Source organism: Folsomia candida, unplaced genomic scaffold (assembly GCF_002217175.1).
Source record: "Folsomia candida strain VU population unplaced genomic scaffold, ASM221717v1 Fcan01_Sc017, whole genome shotgun sequence".
In the NCBI taxonomy this organism is placed as follows: Eukaryota; Metazoa; Arthropoda; class Collembola; order Entomobryomorpha; family Isotomidae; genus Folsomia; species Folsomia candida.
In genome coordinates this window covers 2,400,757-2,427,476 of record NW_019091209.1, presented here as the reverse complement: position 1 = coordinate 2,427,476, position 26,720 = coordinate 2,400,757, and the positions used below count along the sequence as shown (strand labels likewise).

At 41.5% G+C, this 26,720-nt stretch overlaps 1 protein-coding gene across 2 annotated transcripts in view; it reads left to right on the top strand.

Annotated features, from left to right (window-relative positions):
- Positions 1-270: 270 nt before the first annotated feature.
- LOC110856962 (acetylcholine receptor subunit alpha-like) overlaps positions 271-26,720 on the top strand; it is a 44,564-nt gene continuing 18,114 nt past the window's right edge. Inside the window, exons 1-3 of one of the 2 annotated variants that reach the window (XM_035857427.1) lie at positions 271-1,519; positions 2,783-2,838; positions 21,616-21,755. In XM_035857427.1, the coding sequence (XP_035713320.1) occupies positions 2,787-2,838; positions 21,616-21,755 (192 nt within the window). In that variant the 5' untranslated portion in view covers positions 271-1,519; positions 2,783-2,786. Of the gene's footprint in view, positions 1,520-2,782; positions 2,839-20,701; positions 21,756-26,720 lie in introns of those variants that run through there. The other variant, XM_035857426.1, reaches the window with a different exon arrangement.

The following is a 26,720-nucleotide window of genomic DNA, read 5'->3' as shown; positions in this document are numbered from 1 at the left end:
GGCAAACTTTTGTTTCAAATAAATACATATATTGCTCGAGCCAAAAGTTGAGTTCGTTCGATACGATGGGATATTTATCTTCTAACCTAGTAATACTTTTCAAGAGGCTGCTTTCTCCTATAGCTCACCACTAATAGAGCCTCCGCTCGAGAGAAGGAGGAGGAGGCGGAGGAGGACGACATCATTGATCAATTACGCTTGCCAATTTGTTGCTTAAATACTTTCCCTCCGAGAGGACCTGGATCTACACCATCCGTTCTTCGGGGAAACATACCCTGGATAAATACCGATGAATTTATATTCCAAGTCGGCACCACACCACCACATTGGAGAAAAAAGCAAAGCAACATCAATCCCATGTCTGCATCTCGACGGAAAGCAGTGGAAATGGGATCATGAGCAGGGGTTCACTCCGTCCCGTACGTTCCAAACATATAAGTAGCACCGCGATCCAATGCAATTTCTCCTGCTGCTCGTATGCACCACTTTCACTCCGAAAAACAGCCCCAACTTTCGCCTGGTGCGAGTTTGTCAGTCCAGTCCAGTAGTCGCTGAGCAGAGCTCCAACTCCTACCTAGGCACACACACAGCACGGAGAATTCCTCCAACAAAGGAGCTCGACTTCTCAACAACCACTGCATTTCTGTTCCACCACTCGAGACTCGAGTGAGTGAGTGAGTTTTACTCCTCATGAAAATTACACAAAGGATTAGAAAATAATCTGTTCGAAAAGAAGTCACTCTCACTCCCACCCACATTTATTTCTCGTACTTTCTCCCGCTACAGGATTAACTATTTGTGGAGAAAGTTTAAAAATAGGAGATCATTATAATTCTGTAATTGCATTCGTTCCTTCATTCAAGGTGTCGTTTGGTGGTTTTTGGGACAGGAAATGAATTACATACATCGCAAAATTATTCGCGAGGTGAGCTTTCTCCTCGACTGAGTGAGCCCCATTTCACGCCGAATGTAATGAAGCGTTACTTAACACTCGTTCCTGAATGCCTGCAAAATGATTGGAGTGAGATTGCTTTCCCTTCATTTGTGCTGAGGTTTTTGTAAGACGAGGAATTATACAGATTGAGATTGAGAGTGTTTTCTTCTCCTCCTTCTCCAGGAGATTAGAAGTAAGTGAAAAGTGAGTTGTATTTTATTTAGCGAGTGGTTTTTAGTTGGTGAAAGTAGTAGTGTGTCGGTAATAAGTGCTGTTTTGATGAGACTGCTTTCCATCTTCTTCTTCTGAGGTTTTTTTCGGGGGAGAGAGGAGATACAGGTAGAAAGATTACAGCCGCTTGGCCTTTGACGGGGAGATTATGGATGAAAAGTGATTCGTCCACTGGCTGGCCGGTCAACCAGTACCGTTTGGACGACCATGAATATAGAGCAACTTTTCCCCCACTTTCACCACCACTAGACGACCAACCACTTTCTTCCTCCTACGCAAAGATAAACGTGGAAGTAGAAGACGACAGAGTTCAGCCGACGACGACAAGGACAACAACAGTTCTTCCCGTCACAGGTTAGATTTTCATTTTCCTTGTCTTTCCCATAATGTGATTCATACGATAGGACGACCATTCCTCCTGTCACCGAGTCGTGTCCAGGGCCCCGAATGCCCGCTCTAACTCGCGATTACGACATGCTGGTAAAGTCACCAATTCAAAGATATGTCGCACCATGGGACATGTCACAGAGCTTTCTCCACTTTCACTACCCGGCCATAAAGTCAGCAGCATCCTGTACGACGACCAGACCAGCATTAGGACGAATCAAGAACCAGCAGCAAATATACATTGTGTACCATCATCCCGGAGAGAGTGAAATAAACGTCCTAAGGTAAAAGTCCTCATCTCCTCAGTGCTGAGATGACTTTGGAGAAAGTGGACTAATGTCCTGCTCAATGAGAATTTCGCCCCTTGTGTCACCGACGCAGACCAAATCTCGATTTCCTCCTCTTTTTGTCCTTCTGTCATCACAGATGAGATTTTTTATGTGGCCACTCAATCCAGAGACCAAACCAAACCAAACCACACCGCCTCTGCTCCTCCGACGGAGGCAAGATGTTTAAAAGCAAAGTCATTTTGCCCACTTTCTAACTGCATCCGAGACCAACAATGGAAGTTTGCGAGTTCCTTTTTCTCTCCTCTCAACACATGGCAAACTTTCCCTTGTAGCTGGGAGCGAGTACAATGGTCGCCTCCACATTGCATGACAAATCCACATTGCCATCTAACTTTTTTAACAAGTTTTAAGAAAGCGTCGTCGTCAGTGGCGGCGGAAGGGTGTGGACAATGTCCCCATCATCTTATATAACCCCCCTATCCTACAATGTTAATGTCCCCCCCCCACCTTCCGCGGCCACTGCTCCTCCTCGTCCTCACTTACCATTGATACTCGCCGTCGTCCTCGTTCGATTGATCCCTTGTTGCTCCCACTCACTTTTGTATTCCGACTTTCTCTTCTTATTCTTGCCCCTTTTTTCCTTTCCGTTTTATGACCAAACTTTCACCAACTTTGCGTCACCTCGGGTTTGGTGACTATATCATCGAGAGAGAGAGGGCTTATTGTGCCGGATTTTCACACCATTGTGTACCCGGAATTTGAGAGTGTGTTTGAGGGGGATTAGATAATGAGAATTTGATGAAGGTCTGGTCTGGTCCGCATCTCGAAGTGCATCCTCATCATCATCATCGTCAAGAATGATTACCCGTGTTAATTAGGTGTTCTCGAAATGTGTGCAAAATCAGATTTTCAAACTGCGTTATCTTCTTGTTTTTTTCAGAATCATGCCAAATCTACAAATTACCGTGACCACCATTTGCCTCATCTTTATCGCAGGTACGTTCACACAAAGTTTCATTGTTATTTACACACTCTGAAGAAGAAGAAGAAGAGGAGGTCGGGAAAAAAAGTCGCGAAAAAGATTTCGCGATTTGGCAAATTAATTACGTACAATGAATTATCTCGACGAGAAACAGACGGAGGGAGAGGGAAAAAAATCTTGTCTCTGTCTCCGCTCAGACAAAGTGTTTTACTTAATCGTGCGATTATTACGGCATGTGCGTCCTCTGTATCTATATCGCCAAAAGTTAGCTAGCTACATACATACTTGTATTATTCGCGCGGCTTTAATTTTGCCCAACGTGGCTCAATCAATCACGTTTATATTCTTGTGACATCGACATCCATTGTCTGTGTGCTTTCTCTCCGTGCTAAATCACATTATATCCGAGTAAATCCAGCCACATTTATTTCAATAAATGTTCCCATGAAGTAAAGAAGGCGAGCGGGAGGAGGGAGAGAAAGTTTTGGAAATTTTGGAGCTGGATAAAATTTAAAATTTGAAAATATGTCGGATGCCACCCATCCAATGGCGATGGAGATGTGTGTAATCCCACAGCGTAAAGAAAACGGGAAGAGAAAGCTTTGCAAATTTCGGATAAAATATAAAATTTGAAAAGATGTCGCATGCTACCCACAACTCAATGAAAATGGCGATGTGTGTAGTCCCAAAACGTGAAGAAAACTGGAGAAGGAGAAAGTTTTAAAAATTTCGGATAAAATTAAAAAATTTGAAACTATGTCACATACCACCCACAACTCAATAGCAATAGCTTTGTGTCTAGTCTCACAACGAAAAGAAAACGGGAAGACAAAGTTTCGCAAATTTCGGAGCAGGATAAAATTTTTCAAATTTGAAAATATGTGTGTCACATGCCATCCACCAGTCAATGGGGATGTGCAGTTCGTAGCAAGCAATAGTTGCCGTCGTCTCATAATATTTATACCATAATAAGAATGACTCTCGTGGTGCAGTGTATTTATTCTGTCTCGTCGTCGTCGTCGTCCTCGTCGTTTTCTTCATCTGCCTTCCTCTTCTTCCTCTCAGATATTCCCATTTGATGCGAGGCAGAGTTTTTTTCTGCGCGACATGTGTGGCCTTTATCTCCCTCGTGAATTTATTGCCGACAAATATACGTATGGCACAAAGAATGGAGTGAGTTTTCATGGTTGTGCCTCAATTTTTGACATATTTTTAGGCACTTCCCTTTCCTTGTAGGTCGGAATGAGAGAGAGAGTCGAAGCCTGTTTCCTTAATGCACTCAGCCATGTTTTATCCTCTCTCTCGATAATGTCTAAATCCTAGCTTTCACCCAACACCATCCATATCCATCGACCATGCCACCATCATCCCTGCTTTTCTTCCCTTCGTGGCAGGGTTTCTAGGAGAAAAAATGGGATTTTTGGGTTTTAAGAAGGTTAATTTTTATAAAGTTGGTGGGTTTTTTGGTTAAAGGTGAAAGTCAGGAGGTCTGGGATACAATGTGTATTAATCGATAGCTTGTTATTTTTTGAGAATTTTGCAAAGCGGAAGTATTATTTGTAAAAATATATAACTCAATCAGTGTTTCAGGTGAAAGTAAACACGTGCAAGAAAGTGGTTTTTTGCAGCTATTTTGACCTGGAAGAAATGCAAGGACCAAAGAACTAGTTCCGCCGCTATAGTTCAAACGACGCGTGACGAGATGGAGCATATTTCTTGCACTTTTTAACACTTTCTTGCACCTTGCATTTCTTGTTTTGCAGGGCAAAACATATAGTAAACCCGCAAGAAACGAAATACTGATCTCACTTTGAGAAATTTCAAAAATAAAAATAAAATCAAGACTAAATTTCCTAAATTATGTAACCAAAATTTAAAAAAGGGGCCGATTTTATTTTATTTTTTACAAATAAACACCATATTTCTTCCCAACCCTGCTTCTTCTCACATACACACATACCCACCTAAATTATTCCTCCCTGCAAACACCAAGCAAGCACCGGTTAACGATTCTTCCTCGCCTCCTTCCTTATCCAGATTTGTATGCAAAAAACCACAAAATCCGAACCCTCCTTCCCTCGTCAGCACTTCTCCTATTGTGAAACCTTTATCTTCCCCGATGATAAATAATTTGCACAGACAATGTTCATTTGCATAATCGAAATTTTTTCATTGTAAACATCACGATAAAATTCAGCATATGTATGTAAATACCTTCCCCAAGAATTTCTGACATGACAGGATATCTCTTGTCGAGCAGGCATTGTTTCCTCCTCGCCAAGTTAAATCATATCCACAATAATATTCCTTTCATGCCGAGAGCCCTTTGTTAAACTAGGCTCTCATTACATTACATGCGAGATGTGCGCAGTGGCTGCGGAAGGGTAGGTTGGAGACAGGGGGACAATTTCCCCACGGTTTTGCGATGTCCGCATCATCTCGTCATCTCATACAAACCCTTCTTTCCCCTATCCTACAATGTTAATTTTCCCACATGTCCCCAAGGCATCCGCAGCCAATGGTCCTCAGGATAACGTGTTGGGTCCTCTCTCTCGTGCAGTGGCTGCAGAAGCTTGAGGGGACACATGGACAATTTCTCCACGATTGTTCGATGTCGGCATCATCTCCCCATCTTATATAAACCCTTCCCTCCCCTATCCCCCAATGTTAATGTCCCCCACCTTCCGCGGCCAATGATTGTACACACGTTGCATGTGCACATTTCATCATCGTCACTCAACTCCTTTGATTTTGAGAAGGCGGGCGGGTTATCATTATTTCATCCCACCACACCACCACGACCACAATGCGTCTCATTGTGTGTCCCCTCATTCCCTTTGACGACATTCCTTTGAGCCATGATAAATGTGGAGGAGTCCCGATAAATTAAATTTTCTCTCCCGAAAACCAATTGTCCAAAAAGAAAGGTGTACATGTGAGAGAAAGCGAGCCAAAAAGGTGGTCATGGTGTCCACGTGTAAAAGGTAAAACATGTTGTCAGTGGTGAAAGTGGTGGTGTGGTAACGCTACAGGTGCTCGGTTCACATGTGTCTGCCCGTCAATGACAAATGTGTGTTTCGCAGAAGGACCCGTGTGCAAACAAACCTTTACACTTTCTCTTTTTCCCTCGGTAAAAATGTGCACGGCAAAAAAAACCTGGCTGGCTTTCACTCATATTTCCGGGGCAGACACTTTCACCCAGTAAGTTTCATTAGGACGAGAGAAAAGTTAAAGAGTGGAGTTGAAGTGGAGTTGGAGAAAATGTCCAACTTTTCAAATAGTTGAGTTGAGTCGGCTTGACTTGACGGCGAGGTTTCCGTCCGTCCGACGTAAAACCCCATAACTCACTGCCACCCAAATCTGATGAGACAAGTGAGCCGCTAAAGCTGTTGGGTCTTCATTGTTTGAGAGGACATTTTCGAGGAGGAGGCAGCAATTGATGAGATGGATGGCTCAGGTGGAGCAAGTGTTGTTTAACGGCGGCTTCCCGGCCTAAAATGGGGATTATATTAGTCTTTAATTCGAATTGGGTGAGAGAGAGAAAGTGAGATTACGACACAATGGAATTAATTAGTAAGCTTTACAATACTGGAGGATTAGGTATTTTACGGGTCGTAATATTATTGCCGTAATTGCGAAATGGTTGATAAATACGAGTGGAGGAGGGAAAGCTTTTGTTGCGAATGGCGTAATAAAATGCGTAACGTGATCAAAATGTGGATGAATTGGGAGAAAGTGGTATTGGCAGAGATTAGGTACGATTATAAATAAACTTGGATTTACAATACACACTAAATAATTTTGCGATACGATTGTTACCAGCGGAGGTACTAAGAAATTTTATCGCTTCGGTAATAAGTTATCACCGAAGGGTAACGGAGACTAAATCCTGCTCAGTTCCCAATGTCTCTGGCAGTAAAAACATTACCGACACTGGACGCAATTTGTTATCATCAGAAGACAACTTGTTACCATAGTGTTACCGCGCGGTAGAATTGCATAATACCTCCATCGGTAACAATTGTATCACAAAATTATTGATAGTGTGTACTTCTGAAAATAAAAGTCCGGGAAAATACTGCACACCCTAAATTTCCTTGGCAGACACATAACTACAAAGTATAAAACTTGTTAAATTGCTTCACACTTAAATTTTTTATCATCTCCTTGAAATCATTTATGATTTAGTTCTCGTAGTAGAACAAGATTTGAAAATATTGGGGGTATTCATTCCGAATTCTCTAAGTTAGCGAAAAAAACACTTCGCAAAAAATCTTGACTTGCAAATTCATTTGCGAATTTACTCCCCTCCAAGGCTACTATTTACATCGTCTCAAAATTAGTTTTCAAAATTATGTCTCAATACAAACATACAAACTCAAAATAAAGTGAATGAATACCCCAATTTTCTCCACGATTTTTGCCATTACCCAGACCAGCAATTCAACCAGAAAATAAACCTCCCCGCTTTAATGACTCCTCCCCAAGTGTCTACTAAACTTATACGAGACACAAAATTAATCCATCCGCATCTACTCTAGCCAAAAACCTGACTTTATTCCGATAATAATCCACTCCACTCATCCATATTTCCCTACCTTTTCAAGCACACTTAATATTTTCAATCATCAACTTCACCCTTTCCTCCTCCAGACTCATCTCAGACACAAATCCCAAATCTAACCCAATTCCCCAAGTCACAAAGTCCATCCATCCATCCAACTCCTTTGTTTCGTCTCCCACTTTCTCCCAACAGACTTTCTCCAGTGGCCGCGGAAGCCGTGGGGGACATTGCCATTGTATTGTTTTATAAGATGGGGAGATGATGCCGACATCTAACAACCGTGGGGACATTGTCCCGCGGCCACTGTTCCTGACAAACAACAAGAAAACTTTCCCCTCGATACTTCAAACGTATCCATCTCGTTCCAAAATTCAATCAACAATACTTTCTCCGAAAACATTCGCTCGGATTTATATCTCAAATAACAAATAACAAATACACATCCGCAACAGTTTTCAGTTTTGTTGTTTTATTTAACTTATCAAAGCCCGGTTTGATTTTTCCAAAAGTTTACTTTCTCCTCAAGATCTGTTTGCATAGGATCGACTCCTCTTACGTGAGTGAGTGAGGGAATGATTACTGTCGCCGTGAGCATGTTTGTTGGAACTAATAGTTGGGAAGTGGGCTATGCCATATTTACTAGGGGACCAGTGGCCGCGGACGTCTGGGGACATTAACACTGTAGGATAGGGGAGGGGAAAGGGTTTATAAGATGATGAGGTCATCAAATAACCGTGGGGACATTGTCCCTCTGTTCCCTCAAGCTTCCGCGGCCACTGAGTACATAGACAAACTAATAACCAGTGGCCACGGAAGCCGTGGGGACATGTGGCGACATTAACATTGTAATATAGGGGAGGGCCAGGTTCATATAAGACGGGCAGATTTTGCGGACATTGCCCCTTTGTCCTTCCGCGGCCACTGTACATCCGCGACGTCCGATGACTTTCTCTCCTGATGTTACACGGCTGGAGGGGAATGGGCTGAATTTTGCACACACATTGAGATAGGAATCTCATGATTAATATTTTATAGCGATGGCTAGCTCTTCTCTGCTTCTCTCCCTCTGGATGAATTTTCACATCTTGTTCACTTATAAATTATCGAGGCGATGTTGGCATCCCGTTCCATGCATGGCTCCCTCATGACTTCAACATTCAAATTCCCTGCACGCCAAAGTCTAATAATCTAAATAAGGTTTTCAACTCGATACAGAATCATGCAGTTGGGGGATCAAAAGCTTTAGTGAAAATCAATTTATTTCTTTTTCTCCAGCAGCACATTTCTCTCCAACATATCCGCCAAGTTTTTTTCTCTCTATTTCCTTCCTTGGTGGAATGGAAAACCAGATAATTGTTAGGAATTGGTGTGTGGATGCATGAATAAGAATATTCACACTAGAGAAAGCGGATGCCTGGTTGGCAGGGGTGTACCGTTCCCGGTAACCCACTACCTACCGATGGTACTCTAAACCCCTGTCTTGAGGGTGAAATTTGGACATTTTTCTGCAGAAATGATCTACTCATCACAATGGGGACGCAAACCATCTTCAACCCAGATTTTTTTACCATGTTAGTTTGAAAGAGCGACTTTTTAGAAATAATATTTAGCGCGGCACTTGCGCCGATACAAAAATTCATCAAGTTATGGGCGCAGTAAGTTCGCGAGAACGTTGGTTTTCCAGCGGAACCTGTGTGGAATCTGTGCTTCGCTAACTTGCGGGGCCCGTAACTTACTGAATTTTTCACATATAAAGCTTCGCGCTAAATCTTGTTTCTAAGGAGTTGGTCTATCAAACTAACATTGTAAAAAATGTAATCTGGGTTGAAGATGCTTTTCGTCCCCATTTTGAATAGATCATTTTTAAAAAGTTCCCTACTTTCACCCTCAAAATTTTTCAGGAAACGATCAAAATATGCACAAAAATTTAATTTGGTATCCCTTTTCTTAACATATTTTTAATTTTCCTGAAAAATTTTTAGTGTGAAAGTTGCGAATTATTTATCTAGAAATTATCCAATCATTAATACCTTCAATTTAATGTATATGTCATGCCCTCTTAAAAATAAGGATTTAGGGTACCATCCGGTAAGTAACAGACAACGGTACACCCCTGCTCCTCCTCCTCCTCGTGCTGAGTCTCTGGTCGTAATTCAGCAGAGTCACGAACACACTTAGCATCCAAAAATGTAGCCGAGTGAGTGAGTGAGTGAGTGAGAGGGTATAAGCGAATAAAAATATTTGCCATCTCTCGTGTGTCCTAGATTAAGTCGGCTGCCAACAAAATGAACGTGGACGTGCGAACTATACTTGTTTGCTTATTGGTTTGCTCTCTCGTTCCAGTCTCTCGATGATAACATACGAGTAACATATGATCACTAAACTGTCACCGATATTGACAAAGAAAACAGAGGGGAATAAAGTAATTTTGACCAAAATTCCGAACAAAAGTGTAATGCGAGGCAATGCGAGCCAACGGCGTGTCAGCAAATGGCGAGTTGTTTCGTGTGTATGCTACTTGACACCAGCAGGACGACGAGGATGAGGATAATGTGCAGAGGGTGGATATGCATTTATTAAAAATCGGCGAAATACTTACTACAGAAAGTATTTAGAAAAAAGCATAAAAATAAAAAAATTCCCAAAATTTTGTACTTATTTCTGAATATTATGCTCTGGATTCTGTGGAGTCAAATTTCTTTGAGCAAGCACATTTCGCTGAAATATGGACAACATGTATGTTTTTTTTCAAAAAATTTTACGGAAAAAACATGCAAATCTAAATTTTCGCAAAATTTTTGTACATATTTCTGAGCATAACCCTCTGTATTTTCTGGAGTTGAATTTCTTTGAGCAAAAAAGAAATATTTACAAAATATACGTATTTACTTATAAATATAGAAATTATTTACATATTCTTCAAATAATATCAGAAACATTTAAAAATACATTTATAGGTCTGACGACCTTAAAACATGTGAAACAATGTGTACAAAATATTTTGAAATTTTTGAGATCTCAACGAATTTGGAAACACACACACAAAGTTTGACCATCTGCCCTCTTCCCATGGAAAACTTGAAAATAAATACATATCCACCCTCTGCTCATAATATCCCTACTTTCTCGTGTGTGTGTCTCTGTGTGTGTGTGACTCTTTCTCCTGATTAATTTTTTCTCCACGACCACCCCATCCGATCGACCAACTGGGTGTGTGGCAATGTTTTGCATGTGACGTTTCTCCCATTTCTTGATAGTGACGATGCCAAAGGCCGCGTGCCAAACGGGTGAAAAGTAATCAATTACGTACAGACAATGTTGCATGACGGGCACGGTTTAAATTGTCATCGTAAAGATTTCACCGGGGTAGATTTGGTGAGAATCTAAGCAAGCCATACTTTCTTTTTTTCGCTTTCTCTCTCTCTCAATTATTTTAGCAAACTTAAAAACATCGCAATTTGGTAAGAATCTGGACGAAGCATGCTTCTTTTTTCTCTCAATTATTTTTTAAAACTTAAAAAACATGGCACAAATTTGGAGAAAGCGGTTTCTTCTCCCACTTCACTTTCTCTTCTTGTGGGAATTATTTGACAAGAGTCATGCATTTGCGGGGAAGGAATGCAAATCCATTTTTCGCTCAGGACTACTTTATTTAACCTCGTTCTCTCTCTCCGAACAGTGGCCGCGGAAGGGTTGGGGGACATTAACATTGTAGGATATCGGAGGGCCGGGTTTATATAAGATGGGGAGATGATGCCGACATCGAATAAACGTGGGGACATTGTCCCGCGGCCACTGCGTACGAATACATACTTTTGGTCGGGGAGCCAAACCACCCACAACTACTAAACTCCTCGACTCTCACTGCGGTGCGGTCTAAGTAAGCATAAGTTTCCAGTTTTTGTGTTTATGTATGTACATACATGCATACATACAATACATGCACACATCGTGACAAACCGTCTCGTGAGGGTGTTCGGTCTTTATGCTCTTCTGAATTCCAAAATTTTGATGCTTTTCCACTTTGTTGGCGGGCGGGTGGGTAGTGGTGGTTGTGGATTTAGGTTGGCTGGAAATACTTTGTCTTCCTGGGAACGGAACCACTTTCACTGTGCTTACCGTGGAGCACACTCACTTTCCCCTCGTTTCCGTCCGTCGTGCTTTTATCAATGCAATTTGTTACGCAGATTTTTTCCTACTTTCACCGCACTTCCATCTCAGGGGTACGTAGGGGCAGGGGCCGCGGAAGCTGGGGACATCAGGGGACGGTAAGATAAGGTTTGTATAAGATGGAGAGATGATGCGGACATCCAACAACCGTGGGGACATTGTCCCTTTGTCCAAACCCTTCCGCGGCCACTGTGTACATACCTCGCTCCCTTTGTCCTCGAGAATAGGATCCATTCCATCCATGGGATGATTTGCGATGATGGTTTTTCTGAGGATGAGATTTCCTAACATACATTTTTGAAGAGGGCATTAAGAAGACCGGCTTTCTCTCCCCGGAAAAGTTCTCCTCCTCCTCCTCCCTCGCACTAATTAATCATCCGATATATTTAGACACGTTGAATGGCGGAGGAACACGTCATTAAAAAGTTATTGGCGTTTCCTATCATCCTCTTTGAAGTTGAAAGGAGACAGTGACACTTTTATTTCCGAAGAGGAGGCGAAAAAGAAGGAGTGTGATGAACAAACAGGAGATAAGTGAGTGAGACGAAAAGAGAAGAGAAAGCTGGCCTTTTTTGGGATTAAAGTTCCCCAGGATTTTAGAAAGTATGATATTTTCAGAATCAACTAACGTCTTCCTCGCTGTATAATGAGGCCGAGCAGCAGCCGGAGTGAGTGGTGGGTGCCAAGCATAGCGAGAAAAAGAGTGAAAGCTGAAGGAAAATATACCAACTCAGCGATTTTTGTTCGCCATACATACACACCCGACGGAAAGTGAACAATAAGAAGATTGCTATGTAAATCAGCAACGAGCTTCCTCCGTCGAGACTGAGATTGATAAGGCCACAGACAAAATGAAGGGATGATAAGTGGCAATTTCATTCATGGATTGAGCCATCTTTCATTTCTTTGTCTTTCTACCTGGCCTCAGATCTCTTATTCTAACTCATCTCGTGGTGGTGGTGGATATTATTGTCACCCGCCCGCCTGCGACCTCGGGAGGAGATTCAATCTCCAGAAAATGATTTCCCTTTCCCTTCGGACTAAATTGCCTAATCAATTCCAAGCTGACGGGACGAACGGAATTGATTAAGCATATTATTGTACATATGCATGCATGCATTTGTCCCGGATTTGGCAAAATTATTAGTGTCCCAGTTTAACCGGAACGTGAACCTTAATCGGATTTAAATGTGGGAGAGATTCAAGTCATTTCACGAATTGGGTTATGATTTATTAGCGAATTTAGCACAAGGCACTCACTTTCTCCATTAATCTGTATTGTATTTAATACGAATATAATAATAATACCCGATTCAGATTAAGCAAAGTAATCACATTTCTTTCTCCGGAGAAAGCTTTCTCTTTATAGGTACGTTTCCTGCCAAACTTTTCGTCACCACATATTTGGTCACAAATCCATCCAGTTTATGTATAAACCACATTCTAAAAAAATGTCGTAAAATGTTTTATCGCAATCTGCTATGAAACCACGATGCAAGTTTTCCGTGTTCAGACATCGTCGCTCTAGTCAAAACAGAGAGTTGCAGGTAATCTGACGGAAGCTGAGGTAACTACGAAGTACTTTCTCCTGGCGCATCTAAGCAAGTATCAGACAGACACCGGCATTCGCATTCGCATTCACAATCAGCAGGGAACAAACATATCACTCATTCTCCCAGAATCCATGATTGAGGAAGTCTCAACTTTCATCTCTACCCAACTTTCACCCTCCTCGTGGACCATCCGCTCACTTATGTAGCACCACTTTCACTCACTCACCGGAGGAGGAGGAGAGAACAAGCAGTCCATCTCGTAACTGGAATGGGCTCAACTTCGCAAAGATGAGCACAGGTGGACTCTCATATGGCGTTCTCAGTCGCAAATCTACTCTGACTTTCTCTTCTCTCCTCTCTTTAAAAAAATAGGAGCCTGATTCTTTTCCTAATTGGTTGGGAGCATGACACACTGCGACCATCTGGCTCCTCGTTACTCGTTTAATTATCGAAATAAATAGTGCAATCAAACAGCAATATAAAAAAATACAGGGAGAAAGCACTTTCTCTTTACTATCTCATCAGTGAAATGAAATGAACAACCAACACGTCGTCCCCATTTAGCTCGCTGATTGGACAGCGTGTTTTCCCAACGTGCGTCGTAATGGTCTTCTTGGAATCAAGTAGTCAGTCTCCGCTATTAATCAAACTGAACGATCCTTGTCAAAAAGAAACAAGTTTTCTCGAAAAGTGGGAGCAGTAGTCCATCCATCGCTATTGCTGCGTATGTACACACTCCAGAGAGAAAATATGTATTTGTAGGATTATTGATTAAGCAATCAACAGCTCAATGGAGCAAGAAAAGCTGTAACAAGTTTTCCAAACCCCATTTCTTCCCCGACTCCTCCTTCATAATTGCTCCTGCTTTATTTTATAGTTCTCTCCTTGCTGTGATTACATTCCAAATATTTGTTCACCTTTTGGCCCCATACTTTGCTTTTTTCTAGATATATTTTGCCAGTGGCCGCGGAAGCGTGAAGGAGCAATGTCCCCACGGTTGTTCGATGTCCGCATCATCTCCCTATCTTATATAAACCCGTCCCGTCCCTCCCCTATCCTACAATGTTAACGTCCCCACAGCTTCCGCGGCCACTATATTTGGTGTACAAGTGGAGCCATAAATTTAAGCTGGTTGGAAATATAACAGATTTTTGATTCAATCCCGTAAAGATCAAATGGTCAAATACTCGAGAGAAAGCTGCCTCGATTTTCAATCCTATTTAATGAAAATATCCGTGTGCACGGAAGTCAAACATTTATGTATGAAATGGGAGGAGGAGGAGGAGAGGATATCATCTTGTTGTCTGCCTCGGGAGAAAGTGTGTGCCGTAATCGTCTTGACTTGATCTCTCGTTTCCCATGTATCTCAAAAAAGATTCTGATATGAGCTGGGATTTGCATCTTTGTGGGAATCGTAATCCGATTATAGATTCACGCACATATCTACGAAACGGGGAAAGCCCTTACTTTCTCGGTGATTTTTTTACCTGGTGAAAGTAGTGGTGGTGGTGGTGGAGATGCTTTTTATTGTTCGGAGCTTGTGGACAAGGAGAGATTCCCGTGTGAATGAAGACTGTGGAGTATTGTGTGGCAGGATCATGTCGGTAATTTATTTTCGTATTGGATTTTTCATGTTATTTTGAATTTTATTAAATATATGAAGTGAAATATTTTCCAATGGGTTTTACACAAGGTAAAAAAAATTATTACGAAATTTATGAACCATTTTTTTGGGCAAACTTGGTGAATTTGGAGAACGTATAAGAGAAGATTTCAAAATAATACGTAAAATAAAATTCAATTGCGTATTATGTAACTAATGAGATTCAAAATACTCTAAATTTGTTATGACTGAGAAAAAAGTATGAACACGGAGTCAGGAGAAAGTTTAAGTCCAAATGCAATCAAGGGGAAAATAAGTATTCCATTGCCACCATTTTTAGTAATTTGCTAAAGTGAAAATAAATTGTCTCACATTTACGTACTTCATATTTCGAGTCGAAATTCACGTTCATATTGATGATGCAATTTGTATTCTTAGCTTGAACTTTTTTTGAAAAAATTGTCAAAATATTTCAGAACTTGTATTTTGAAATCAATGTTTACTTTCTTTCTCAAATAACGAAAAACTTTACCATGTATTTCTTTAGTTAACTTACATACTCAACCTCAGTACACTTGTTTTTAAGCCCATGGCCACTTATGCACCTATGTCATGTCCTATTTTCCCTATTTTGCCCCGCATTTAAATTCATACCTCCAAAAGTAAGGTCACTTTCATAATAAATCATCTAGGGCATCTATTTTCACGTCCTCTGCACTGTATCGACTTTAATCTTGACATTTTATGCATGAAAGTGCTTAATACCCGATTCTGACCATTAATATTACAACCAGAGGGAGGAGAAAGCACGCGGCTTAAGTTATATCCAAAAAGCCAACGGGTTAAAACAGTCAGTGGCCGCGGAAGAAGCCGTGGGGACATTAACATTGTAGGATAGGGGAGGGACGGGATTATATAAGATGCGGACATCAAACACCCGTGTGGACATTGTCCCCATGTCCCCTCACCCTTCCGCGGCCACTGGTTACCCCGTACCTGAACAAACTATACGATATAGCGATAACTTACTCGACCCTGTCATCATTAAACAACCCAAAATACTCGAAATTCCTCCTTCCCCCGAAAATATATCGGATGCATAAATGCAAATGAATATCGTGTGTTACGTTCATACCTAACCGGAGAAAGTTTGATCATTTATACCAACCCGATTCTCTCAATCTGCACGTGACGGGATCAACCCTTTCTAATTATGATAATCTTATCAAAAGGAATTATAATTTTCTCTACGATACAATAGAGAATTTCACAGATTGGTCTCAACGGCTTGGGTTGAGAACAAAAGAAAAGAAAATGAAAGCCACCTGTTCACAAAATTATTTGTATAAGTTTATCGTGCCCAGGTTCTAATTAATTTTCGACCTGAACAATTCTTACGTAATCCTTTATTCAATTTATGTTTATAACGTATTTATCGTGCAAACGGCGAGGTGCTGATCGTGATGATGATGCAATTTCATTTTCAAGTGTGTAATCGAGTATGATACGCAAACTTTAGTTTTGATGCAAATATGTACATTAAATTACATAACAGAGACGTAGACGGCTTATAAAAGCAGACAAGGGACATCAGTAGCACATGTCGCTTGTCTGATAATTAGGTACGGACAGATATTTACTTTTGGTCGATGAGGGACAATGGGCTATCCTTAAGTTACGTAAGGCTGACCAGTATGTGCGGAATAGGGGAAAAGTTATGTCGTATGTGTAGGTATTAGAAAGTATTACGTAATTGAAGGATATCGCCCAATTTAAATTTTCGAAAATTCAGCTTTCTAACAAATTCGTGGAAATGTGCCCCTTTTTATAGAAGAAATCGAAATCAACCTAACACTTTTTAAATTTCGAATTGCAAAAATCCCGTTTTTTTTGACAAATTTCTAGAAATGTGCCCATCTTCATACATCCAAGAAATCGAAATCACCCCTTTACTTTATTCAATTTCGAATTTCAAAAACCCTGATTTTTAAGAAATTCTTGCAAATTGTAAAAGAAGTCGAAATTAACCCCACAGTTTTTTAAATTTCGACCTTCAAAAAATCTCACCTTCTAACAAATTCCTTTCCACAAAAGAAATCGAAATCACACCTTTTTTACTACCTCACTACACCCCAAGTACCCTATTTACTGGCCAAGTCATAACAAAAAGTTGCGTCACCATCTCCTCTCCGCCGTCTCTTAATAGCAGATGAGACACCCAAATCCCACCATCCAGCCGTGTACACGTCTCTCTCCCTCCGTACACCCATTGTTTTCTCTGCTTGTGCAATCTCAAATATTTGAAATTTGGTTTCCTCTCATAGTTTCAATTAGTCGTTAACATTTCTCTCTCTCTCTCTCCTCTTTCAAAGTGCAGTGCAGTATTTAGTACGTGCACAAAATATTCAACTACATCTCATGTTTATATAACGACGGCATACCTTCACTTTCTCCGCCATACGTACTTTCTCCGCTATCTGGCAACGTGCTCCTCATTCATTGCAGGCAAGCACACGGCTTGGCTTTCACTTTCGAATCTGCGCATTCATTCCGTGTCACCAACACCAGTCTCGTTTCTCGTCCGAATACCACCAGTTATTAAAAAGAGATCATGGTGATGATGACGACGGCGACGATGCCTGACTAAATCTTGAGAGAGATAGGTACGTAAATAAGAAAATGTTTTATCAACCACCACATCTGTAAGTGTCATTTCACACAGAGGAGAAAAACCTACCAGCATTGTGTCAACTTTGTATCTCTCCATTTAACCGGTCGTACAATACAGATAAAACTTTCACAGGGATACTTTTGTACTAATAAAGTGTGTCAAACGCAGATGTATTATTCGTTAAGGGGGAGAAAGCGAGATAGATAAGGGGAAAAAATATAGCGTCGCCGTCTCATCTGCACGTAGCGAGTGAAATGAATGAGAAGAAGAATCTGGTGAATGTGCTTGCTTACTTTTCCCATCAAGCAATCCCACTCAGCAGAGATGGTGGGACATAGTGAGTACTACGAGCTTTCACCAATGGGTTAGACATGTATGTGTATATATTGAGTGTAAACTAATTAAGCGGGGTGGAAAATCCGAGCGATATACTGATGAACACGTGACTTGCAAGTACAGTAAATAATTATTGCTTGTTATTTACATATTATGGTAATTTTCAAAAAATTATAATAGAAGGGTTACGACTCTTAATGGACACTTAATGGACTCTTGTCGTAAAATGTCAAAATTTTCCAAGATATGCACAGAATCGAAACCCAGTTTACTAAAACATTAATCGTTTTACTAAAGTTTGAAAACCGAAGGAGTCGCAAACCGGTTTATTGACAAATTTCTAAAATGATCGAAAAGCAGTTTTTCAAAATCTTCCGATTTTGGAACTCCTAAATATTATCCCATCCTGTACATTTTGAGACTGTCCTCCTTCCCTCTATTTTATATACAATTCTATGCCTACCGCTACTCACTCACTCACTCACTCACCCACCACCACCACTTATTGTTATCGGTTGAAAAATGTTCACAAAATTCGAGTGAAAGCAAAGCAGCAAAATGGGAAAAAAGACGAAATGTGCCTGCTTTCTCCCGATATTAGATCTCTCATGCCGTCTGTATTTACCCATGTATGTCTTGCTAGCTAGCTAGCTTGGGACGTGGCATCCATCCCCGGATTGTTGAAAATTCACTCAAGTGCACATCTTTACTTTCACTTTACTTACTATATTCCATGCTAAATTAATCTCGACTTGATTTATTGCCCATTTCATAAATTTTCCGAATAATTCTTCCTCCCCAGCAACAAATGGTAATGATGATGCTAAGTGTAACGTAATGTGGCGTGTGTAGTATAAAAGGGTATAAAATGAAATAGATTGGATTTTTTATTCCAACATTAGCCCAACAAATAAAGATTTTTACTTTGAAATTCTCAAGTAATGAGGTCTGCTCGGAAAAAAAGAAAGGGAACAACTCGTCTAAATAACTTTCAACCTGCTCGTCATCTCCCAAATATATGCTCCATAATGGCAAATTGGGCCTTATATATATGGCATCCAGGAGATCATCATCATCTCCTCCGTACAGCGTTTTATCCTCTGGCACACAAGAGAACAAACTACTTTCGAGAGAAAGCAAAATGAGCCCACGACTCAAAACTTGGTTCGTTTCACATGATCTCTTTTATAAGGAAATTGTACACACTCTGTTACTATTCTTGCTTTCCCTTCATGCATAATGCTCCTTGACTTGACTACTTTCACTCGTGGAATTCTTTACTTTTTTACAGAGATCCTAATTAACTAGCACTTATGTAGGAAAAATTGATCTTCTCATCCACACTGTTTAAATTCTGGTAGAGTTGCATATATACTCTGCAGTGGTATATATTTGGTAGTAACTTTCTACCGGATTGGTAATAATTTAGTAAATTTTTCATTGCCGCAAGATTACTAAACGGGGATGTTCGTTATTACAGTGAAAGTAGAGTTATATATGCACTTTGCTCAGTAATGACCTAATACCAGTTGTTTAAAACTGTATATACTTCGTAATGGTATAGATTTGGTAATAGCTTTCTACTGGATTGGTAGCAATTTGTTTCTGACTGGTAAATTTTTGATTACCGCAACATTACTACACGGTTATGCCCGCTATTGTCGTTTCCATAGAGTCACATACATATTTACTCCGGTCAGTAACGATTTACTACCAGTTTTCTAAGAGTGCACCATTTATATCCTACCATCACCCTTGTGTATGTACATCATCGACTAAATAACGCCTCTCTCCGAGAGAAAGATATATATACACTCCTCAAATGTCAAACTTTCTAAGTGATTTGCCCCTCTCGGGAAATGTGTTGGACATCACCTTTTGTCATTTCATTTTTGTAAGTGATTCTCCAAACGTGGTGTCTGGTTCTACTCCTCCTCGTTCGATTCCCTGCTGGCTCCTCGCTCCGAAGTATCTACAGGAGGAGGAGGAGGACGTATCAGTCATACCCTCACCCTGGCCGTGGTGGTGGTGGAACAGAAGGAATTTTGGTAATTGATTGGCCGTGATATTAATCTTGATGGGTTGCAATTCACCTGAGGGAAAATCCCGTAGATAGAAAAAACACCCAATAGACACAAAACCATGGCGGAAGTTCCCGAGAACAAGATTTCTCCCATGACATCGCGGGTCCCAAAAAAAGGGCTGCAAGGCATCGATATGAGCAACCTGACGAGAAATGGTTTCCACTTTCTCCTTCTTATTACTCGCAGCAGGGTCGCGTATTACGGTGGCAGCGGCAGCCGCGTCCTCCTCTTCTTCCAGGTCGAAACTTTCACCTGGTGACAGCTGTTGCGGGAAGCTATATTCGCTCATGAGAGGACACATGTTCCTGAAATTAAGTGTCCATCCATTCATTCATTCATTCACCCACCCACCATCCCTTCATTTCCAGACTTTCCCACTTGACGAGGTGGTGACACGGTGGAAATGAAAATATGATTGGAAAGCGCTTGTGGTTTCATGCATCTGTACGTGTAGGAGCGTAATTAGTGGGAATGGGGTGTCAAGAAGGTTGCGCCTTAACACGAGTTGCGGGTTGAAGGGAATTAATTTGGAATAATGGATCGGTACAGAAAGAGAAAGCGGGTGGAGGATGATGATGGATGTAGTCTCGACATATTCGGTTAGGTTTGGTGTGGAAGGGACTCTCTCTCTCTGAGAGAAGAAGATTAGTAATACTAGTCGTCGCAGGGTGGCCGAAATTCACCTGGTTTTGCCTGGTTCCTCCTCTTCTCTAGAAGAGACACACCATCCATATCCAGATCCAAACAGCGACACAAACGTTGCGTTTGATCCAGGAAATGATGAGTAAGGGACGACTGTGCTTTCTCCCGTCCCGAAACCTTCTTCTTCACCTCCTGACTGGGGAGAGGATGAGGTGGTGGGTTCGTTTCTGCTGGAGAAACAAGCACGACGACGAAGAGGTTGGACCACCAGCATTCCCTCTCTCCTCCGGCTGAGCGGAGCTTGATCATCATCCAACCGACTTTCTCTCTCCCGACTTTCACCTCTCTCTTCTCTTCATCTTCTTGGTCTTCTTCGACTGGTGGCTGGGGCTTTCATTCTCATGCGACGACTGTAGCCACTGACCTGTCAGTTTGGTCGCTCGTCCCTCGGGATACACACCTGTGTACAGTCTCTCTCTCACTCTCACTTCGATAAGGGTCACAAAAAGATAAAACCTTCACAATTTCGCACAGCGCAGTTCTTCTTCTGACACGACTTACATAACAGAATATCATCGTCTCACACCATTTCTCTTCTCGCTCTCTCATCTTCACCAAGAAACCACTTTGCTTTCTCCTTGTCGATAATGAGAAGAAGAAAGTTGTTGGTGGAGAAGAAGATTTGCAATCTGTGCTCCTCACAGGCCGTCAGTAGTTACATCACATAGTCGAGTGCGTAAATTCCATAAAAAAATCTTGTTCACCTCGTAACACAAACATTCATTTTGAGAAGAGGAGAAGGAGAAAGCAAAAAAAAAACAATAAATTTTCGTTTTTTTCTCCGTGTCTATTTTCGAGTAGCAGTGATGTGCAATTAATAACTTTCTCTCTCTCTATCCACCATGTGTCTCCGTCTCGCCGGGCGAGTTAGATTAATCAACTACAACAAGCTTTTCTTCCACCCGGTCGGGTGGTTGATTAAGTGGCGAAATCAGGACTGAGAAGAAGAAGAAGAAGACGCGACGCAAACAATATACACAAAGACAAAGCAGCCTCGATTCGAATTGGTCGTGACACTTGGTGTCATCAATAATGACTCCTCGTCAACGTTATCATTTCTACAGAAGACTCTTGTGTCTCACGTTATTATGTTTCCGTTTACAAACAGGCTCCGCCGGCAATCCGGACGCTAAGCGACTTTATGATGATCTCCTCTCCAACTATAACAAGTTGGTAAGGCCCGTCGTCAACGTTAGTGATGCGCTCACGGTCAAAATCAAGCTTAAATTGTCGCAACTTATAGATGTGGTAAGTAAATTTTTCTCTGTTTTAACAGCATATTATTCGTAAACACGATTGTTACCGGGAGAGAAAGTATGCAATTTTACTCACGCTTTGGTAATAATTTATCACAGAAGGGTAACAATAGGTAAATCTTGCTCAGCCTCCAATGTCAACGGTCTCATTAGTGATATCGGAGGCAGTTTTGTACCCTCCGAAGGCAACTTTCACTATAAAAAGTATTACCACGTAGACTACCTCCGCCGGTAACAATCGTATCACAAAATTATTGAGTTTCTCGAGTCACCAAATATGTCAGACCTTAAAAGCATCCCAGTAATAAAAATATTACCGACACCGGACGCAGTTTTTTTTACCTTCTTAAGATAACTTTCACTATAACTAGTATTACCACACAGACTAATACCTCCTCCGGTAACAATCCTTAATTATTGAGTCTATCCTTTCTAACTAAATAAGTCAGAAAAGTGAAAGCATAAATGCATGAATGCATATGTACAGCCGTGTGCCCTTTATTTTTTTTACTGGGCAACTTTCCCCAACTTTTTTCCCTCTCACATAAATGACAGGATATGAATAATGTCGTCAAGTTAAATGTGTGTGCGTGATGCAACAGCTCAGAGTGAAAGTAGTTTGCCTGCGTGGCGTGTCTTCTTGGGAGCACGGAGGCAGAAAAAAGAAGGAGAGGAGAGGGTGACGAGTAGAAGCTCCTCATAAGTACTTGAGAAGAACATCTTTATCCATAAATACGCAGACCAAACCACACCACGAAGGAAGAGATGAGACGGAGCAGAAACTTATGGACTGGAATGCATGCACACACAATAACACATTCATTATCTGCCGACCTATGTCTCAGCACATGCACTTTCTCCGCCTTGTTCTCCTCCTTAAGTGAAAAACTTTTCGGAACGGTAACACATATATCATCCTGGTTACAATAGACAATTTGCGACCATTTTAAAAATACCTGAAGAAGTCGGGTCACAAATCAATCCGTAAATAGTTTGGCAATTATCTCAGAGAAAGTTTTATGCCGGCGGTAGAGGAATTAATTAATTCTTGTCAGTAATTGATTTAAAAATGAGGGTCACTTTTAAACATGTGGCTTCTTTTTATCCACCCAATCTCATCAAGCAGCTTACTTTATCTCTTGGCCGCGCAATGAAATCCATTCATTGCTCGAGAAATCACAAATCAAGGCGACATATATGCAGTAAAACCTCGGCCACCATTAGTTCCCCAAACAATTTGGGATGCCAGTAGCAGGCAAAGCAAACGGCGACCCGAGGAATTGCAGGGGGCACACGAAATAAACCGGGGAGATGGCACCCATTGAATTTTAATAGGGCTCCAACTTTCTCCCCACTATTACAGAGTCATTAGTAGTTGTGAGCCGGTTGTTTGTCAAAGGACATCATCCCCAGTTTGTCCAGAAGTAGGAGAAAGTAGTCGAGATTCTGCTGTTTGCAAAGCGGGGAACGCTTTTTCCATTTCATTTCCATCCTGCTTTCTCCTCCAACTAAGTGTAAATCTATGTTTTTTCCCAAGACAAATACCGCATGGTCATTGTTAAATGTATGTGGGCCATGTGTAAACACCTCCATTTCCCGTGAAATAAGGAGAAAAACCAAGAGCAATGGCCGAGCGTGTGTGTGGATGTGTGTGTCGCCAAAAGTGAAAGATTGCCTAGGATGCCCAGATTCTGTCATCACTTTTACCAGCAGCATCCTCCAGTGCTGCTACTTCGGGTGGCTTAGTGAACATCACTTTACTCCTGAAATCTGACCATCCACCTCTCTTTCTCTCTCAGCCAAGCAACCTTCATATGACAAACGTTCATCCCGAAAATCCCAAAGTATCTTGGTCCTCCACTTGTGAGAAATTGGAGCTAACCAACCATGTGGACAGATAGTGGATGTGGTGTGCTTCATGGGCACTGCACACATCCTTGTCCTGCTTAATGCGCTAGATACGTACGAACCACCACAACATCTCTCTCCCTCTTTCCAGCCTGGCTGGCTGCTTTCACTTTCCGCACTTTCCCCACCACTCTCATATTTATTGGGATTAATAACAGAACCGGGTTCACAGTGCATGTGAAACAGACCCGCGATGATCGGAATGGATGGCAGAAGAGCGGAGAAAGTTGTGCATTTATTTGTTTGTTTATTTGTTTGGGGGTATGGATGCCTGCACAGAGGAGAGAGGGGACCAGTGGCCGCGGAGGAAGGTGTGGGGGACAGTAATATTGTAGGATAATAGGGGAGAAGGGAAGGGTTTGTATAAGATGATCGAATAACCGTGGGGACATTGTTCCTCTGTCCTTCCGCGGGCACTGGAGAGAGAGAGATGCTTGTATGCACGACTTGGTCTGGATTCCAATGCATTTTCCGAAATACGAATGGGAGATGCAAATTTTAAATGGGTTTACTCATTTGCATTGTTAATGATAAGACATAAACTACTTGGATGCATGTATGTATGCTCGGTAAATATCTATACTTTTGTGGATGGGGATGCTTATCTATGTACGCTTATCCGCTTGGCTGGAGCTGTAGGATGTGTAGGAGGATGATTCATACCTACAGATGATTCCGTTATGGACCTTGCATCACGTAAAAATCTCGTTCATAACTTTGTCTGACGTGACACGTTGCAAAACATGATAAACAAACATACCGTGTAAGCGAATTGTTTGGGTGGTGCGGGGGTTCTAGTAGTTTCAGTGGCCGCGGAAGCTGTGTTGGGACCTCGGGGGACATTAATATTGTAGGATTTGGGGAGGGCCGGGTTTGTATAAGATGGGGAAACGATGCCGACATCGAACAAACGTGGGGACATTTTCCCCTCCCACCCTTCCGCGGCCGGTGGTATTATGTTGGTCGGATTTTCGTGGCATGTCAGCCATGACAAGTGAGACTGACGAGAAAATGTATGAAATATATACCAGAATGAGAATATTTATCGATTGATATCTAGATTTTTGTGGTTTGGTTTTCTTCCCCTCGGAAAATATGAGCTTTTTGAGCGTGATTTTGGGCGTAATTCGAATTTGGGAAATATAATGAGACCCGCTCTGCCTGCAGTCAGTCAGCCACCCACCAACCGCAAACAACACGGAGGCAATAATGGGGTGGAAATTGGAGATTCCAGGTTGACGTTCAAAAACAAATTTGATTTGCATTTTCAAGTGTGGGGCCAAACCAAGCCAAGCCACGAGTCAGACTCAGCTAAAATATAGATACGTGAATTTCTGTCGGAGCTGGAGGTGACTCAAATATTATTGCCTCACTTTCCATCATCGTAATCATCTCGGTAATGAAAAGTGACAACAGTGGGAGAAGACCACCGTGTCTCTCGAGCTGTCCTGTAATGGTCAGACGGCAGGGTTTCCAGCGAGGTGAAAGGCTGTACTCACTAAAATAATATGGTACGGACTTTCACCTGGGTGGGTAACGATTGTTTGCTTAATGGTGGTAACAAGGATTGAAAAAATTGCTTAGGTTTATCACTTTATTTAAGTTGACTTTTGAATTTGGCGGACAATTGTGTACAGTACGGTATTAAAGAGTTATCTACACTCTTAGAAAATTGGTAGTAATTCATTACTGATAGGAGTAGGCATACATAGATATGACTCTAGGGGCACTGGTAATAGCGGGTATAACCATTTAGTAATGCTGTGGTAATGACAAATTTACCAAACTATTACCGATCCGGTAGAAAGTTAGTACTAAATCATTACTGACCAGAGTACATATGTATACTACGGTTTGAATTGTATAATTACACCTTTTCTTCATAAGGAATGGGTACAAAAAAGAGTTTAATTTTAAAATACAAACCATAGGAATTACCGTTAAGAATGTTGTAGAATAAAACTACTACCAGCCCGGTCAGAAGTTATTACCAAATCAATACCAGTATATCCATAACTCTACCCTATTTTTACCCGTGTATCCATTTTTCCCCGGATTATTTACAGTGTGCAAAAGTCAAAATCCACCCAAATAAATAATATACCCGGCGTATGGAAATAAACCAATTCTACACCCGCTCTCCCACGCACACACAATTCCATACAATTCCAGCGCACACTAACTGAAATAAATCTTCCTTGCCCGGCGAACTCGGCGTTTTTTTCTTCATTTCCTTTCCCCTTGAAGAAGTAGTGAAAGTGAAGTCGTACAAAAAATAATTCCACAAAGAGAAGTGAAAAAAAGTTGAAAAGTGGCTTCTGTCCCGCACCACCGGCCACGCCACGCGGATGGATGAGACTTGAGCAGGTGTTCCTCGATGTGCAGGCAGCAGTTCTGTGTTCATTAACAAAACGTCCACAATTTGTTGAAAGAATGGAGCCATGAAATATGGGAAATATCTCCGCCGAAAGAGCTTAAGGATTAATCCAAGATTGCGAGTGCTAAAAAGCCAGCCGAGTAGAGTAAGTAGTGCAAAATAATTGGAATGTAAAGGGTGAAGAGTCGTTTTACATAACTAACTCGGCACAGAAAAGCCACTGAGGGTGGGGGCGCAAACCGGGTTCGGGACAGATTATTTTGTGACCGGGTTAGATTGATAGAGGAACTCTTTAGGAACAAGATTTAGTGCGGGAATTGCGCAGATACGAAAAATTCGGCATGTTTTGGGCGCCGCAAGTTCGCGAAAACGTTCGGTTTTCCAGCGAAATCTGCGATGGTGGCAGTAGGGGCGCGTTTTCGCGAACTTGCGGCGTCCAGACCTTGCTGAATTTTTGATTAATTTGAAAAAGTAACTTTTTAGGAATAACATTTAGCGCGGTATTTGCGTAGATTTGAAAAATTCGGCGAATTTGAGTAAGTTCGCGAAAAAGCTCAGAATCTCCACCTTGAAACAGAACCTCAGACTTTTAGCTAACTTGCGGCGCCCAAACCTTGCCGAATTTTTCGCCTCTGCACAAGCCCCTCACTAAAACTTGTACCTAAAGAGTTG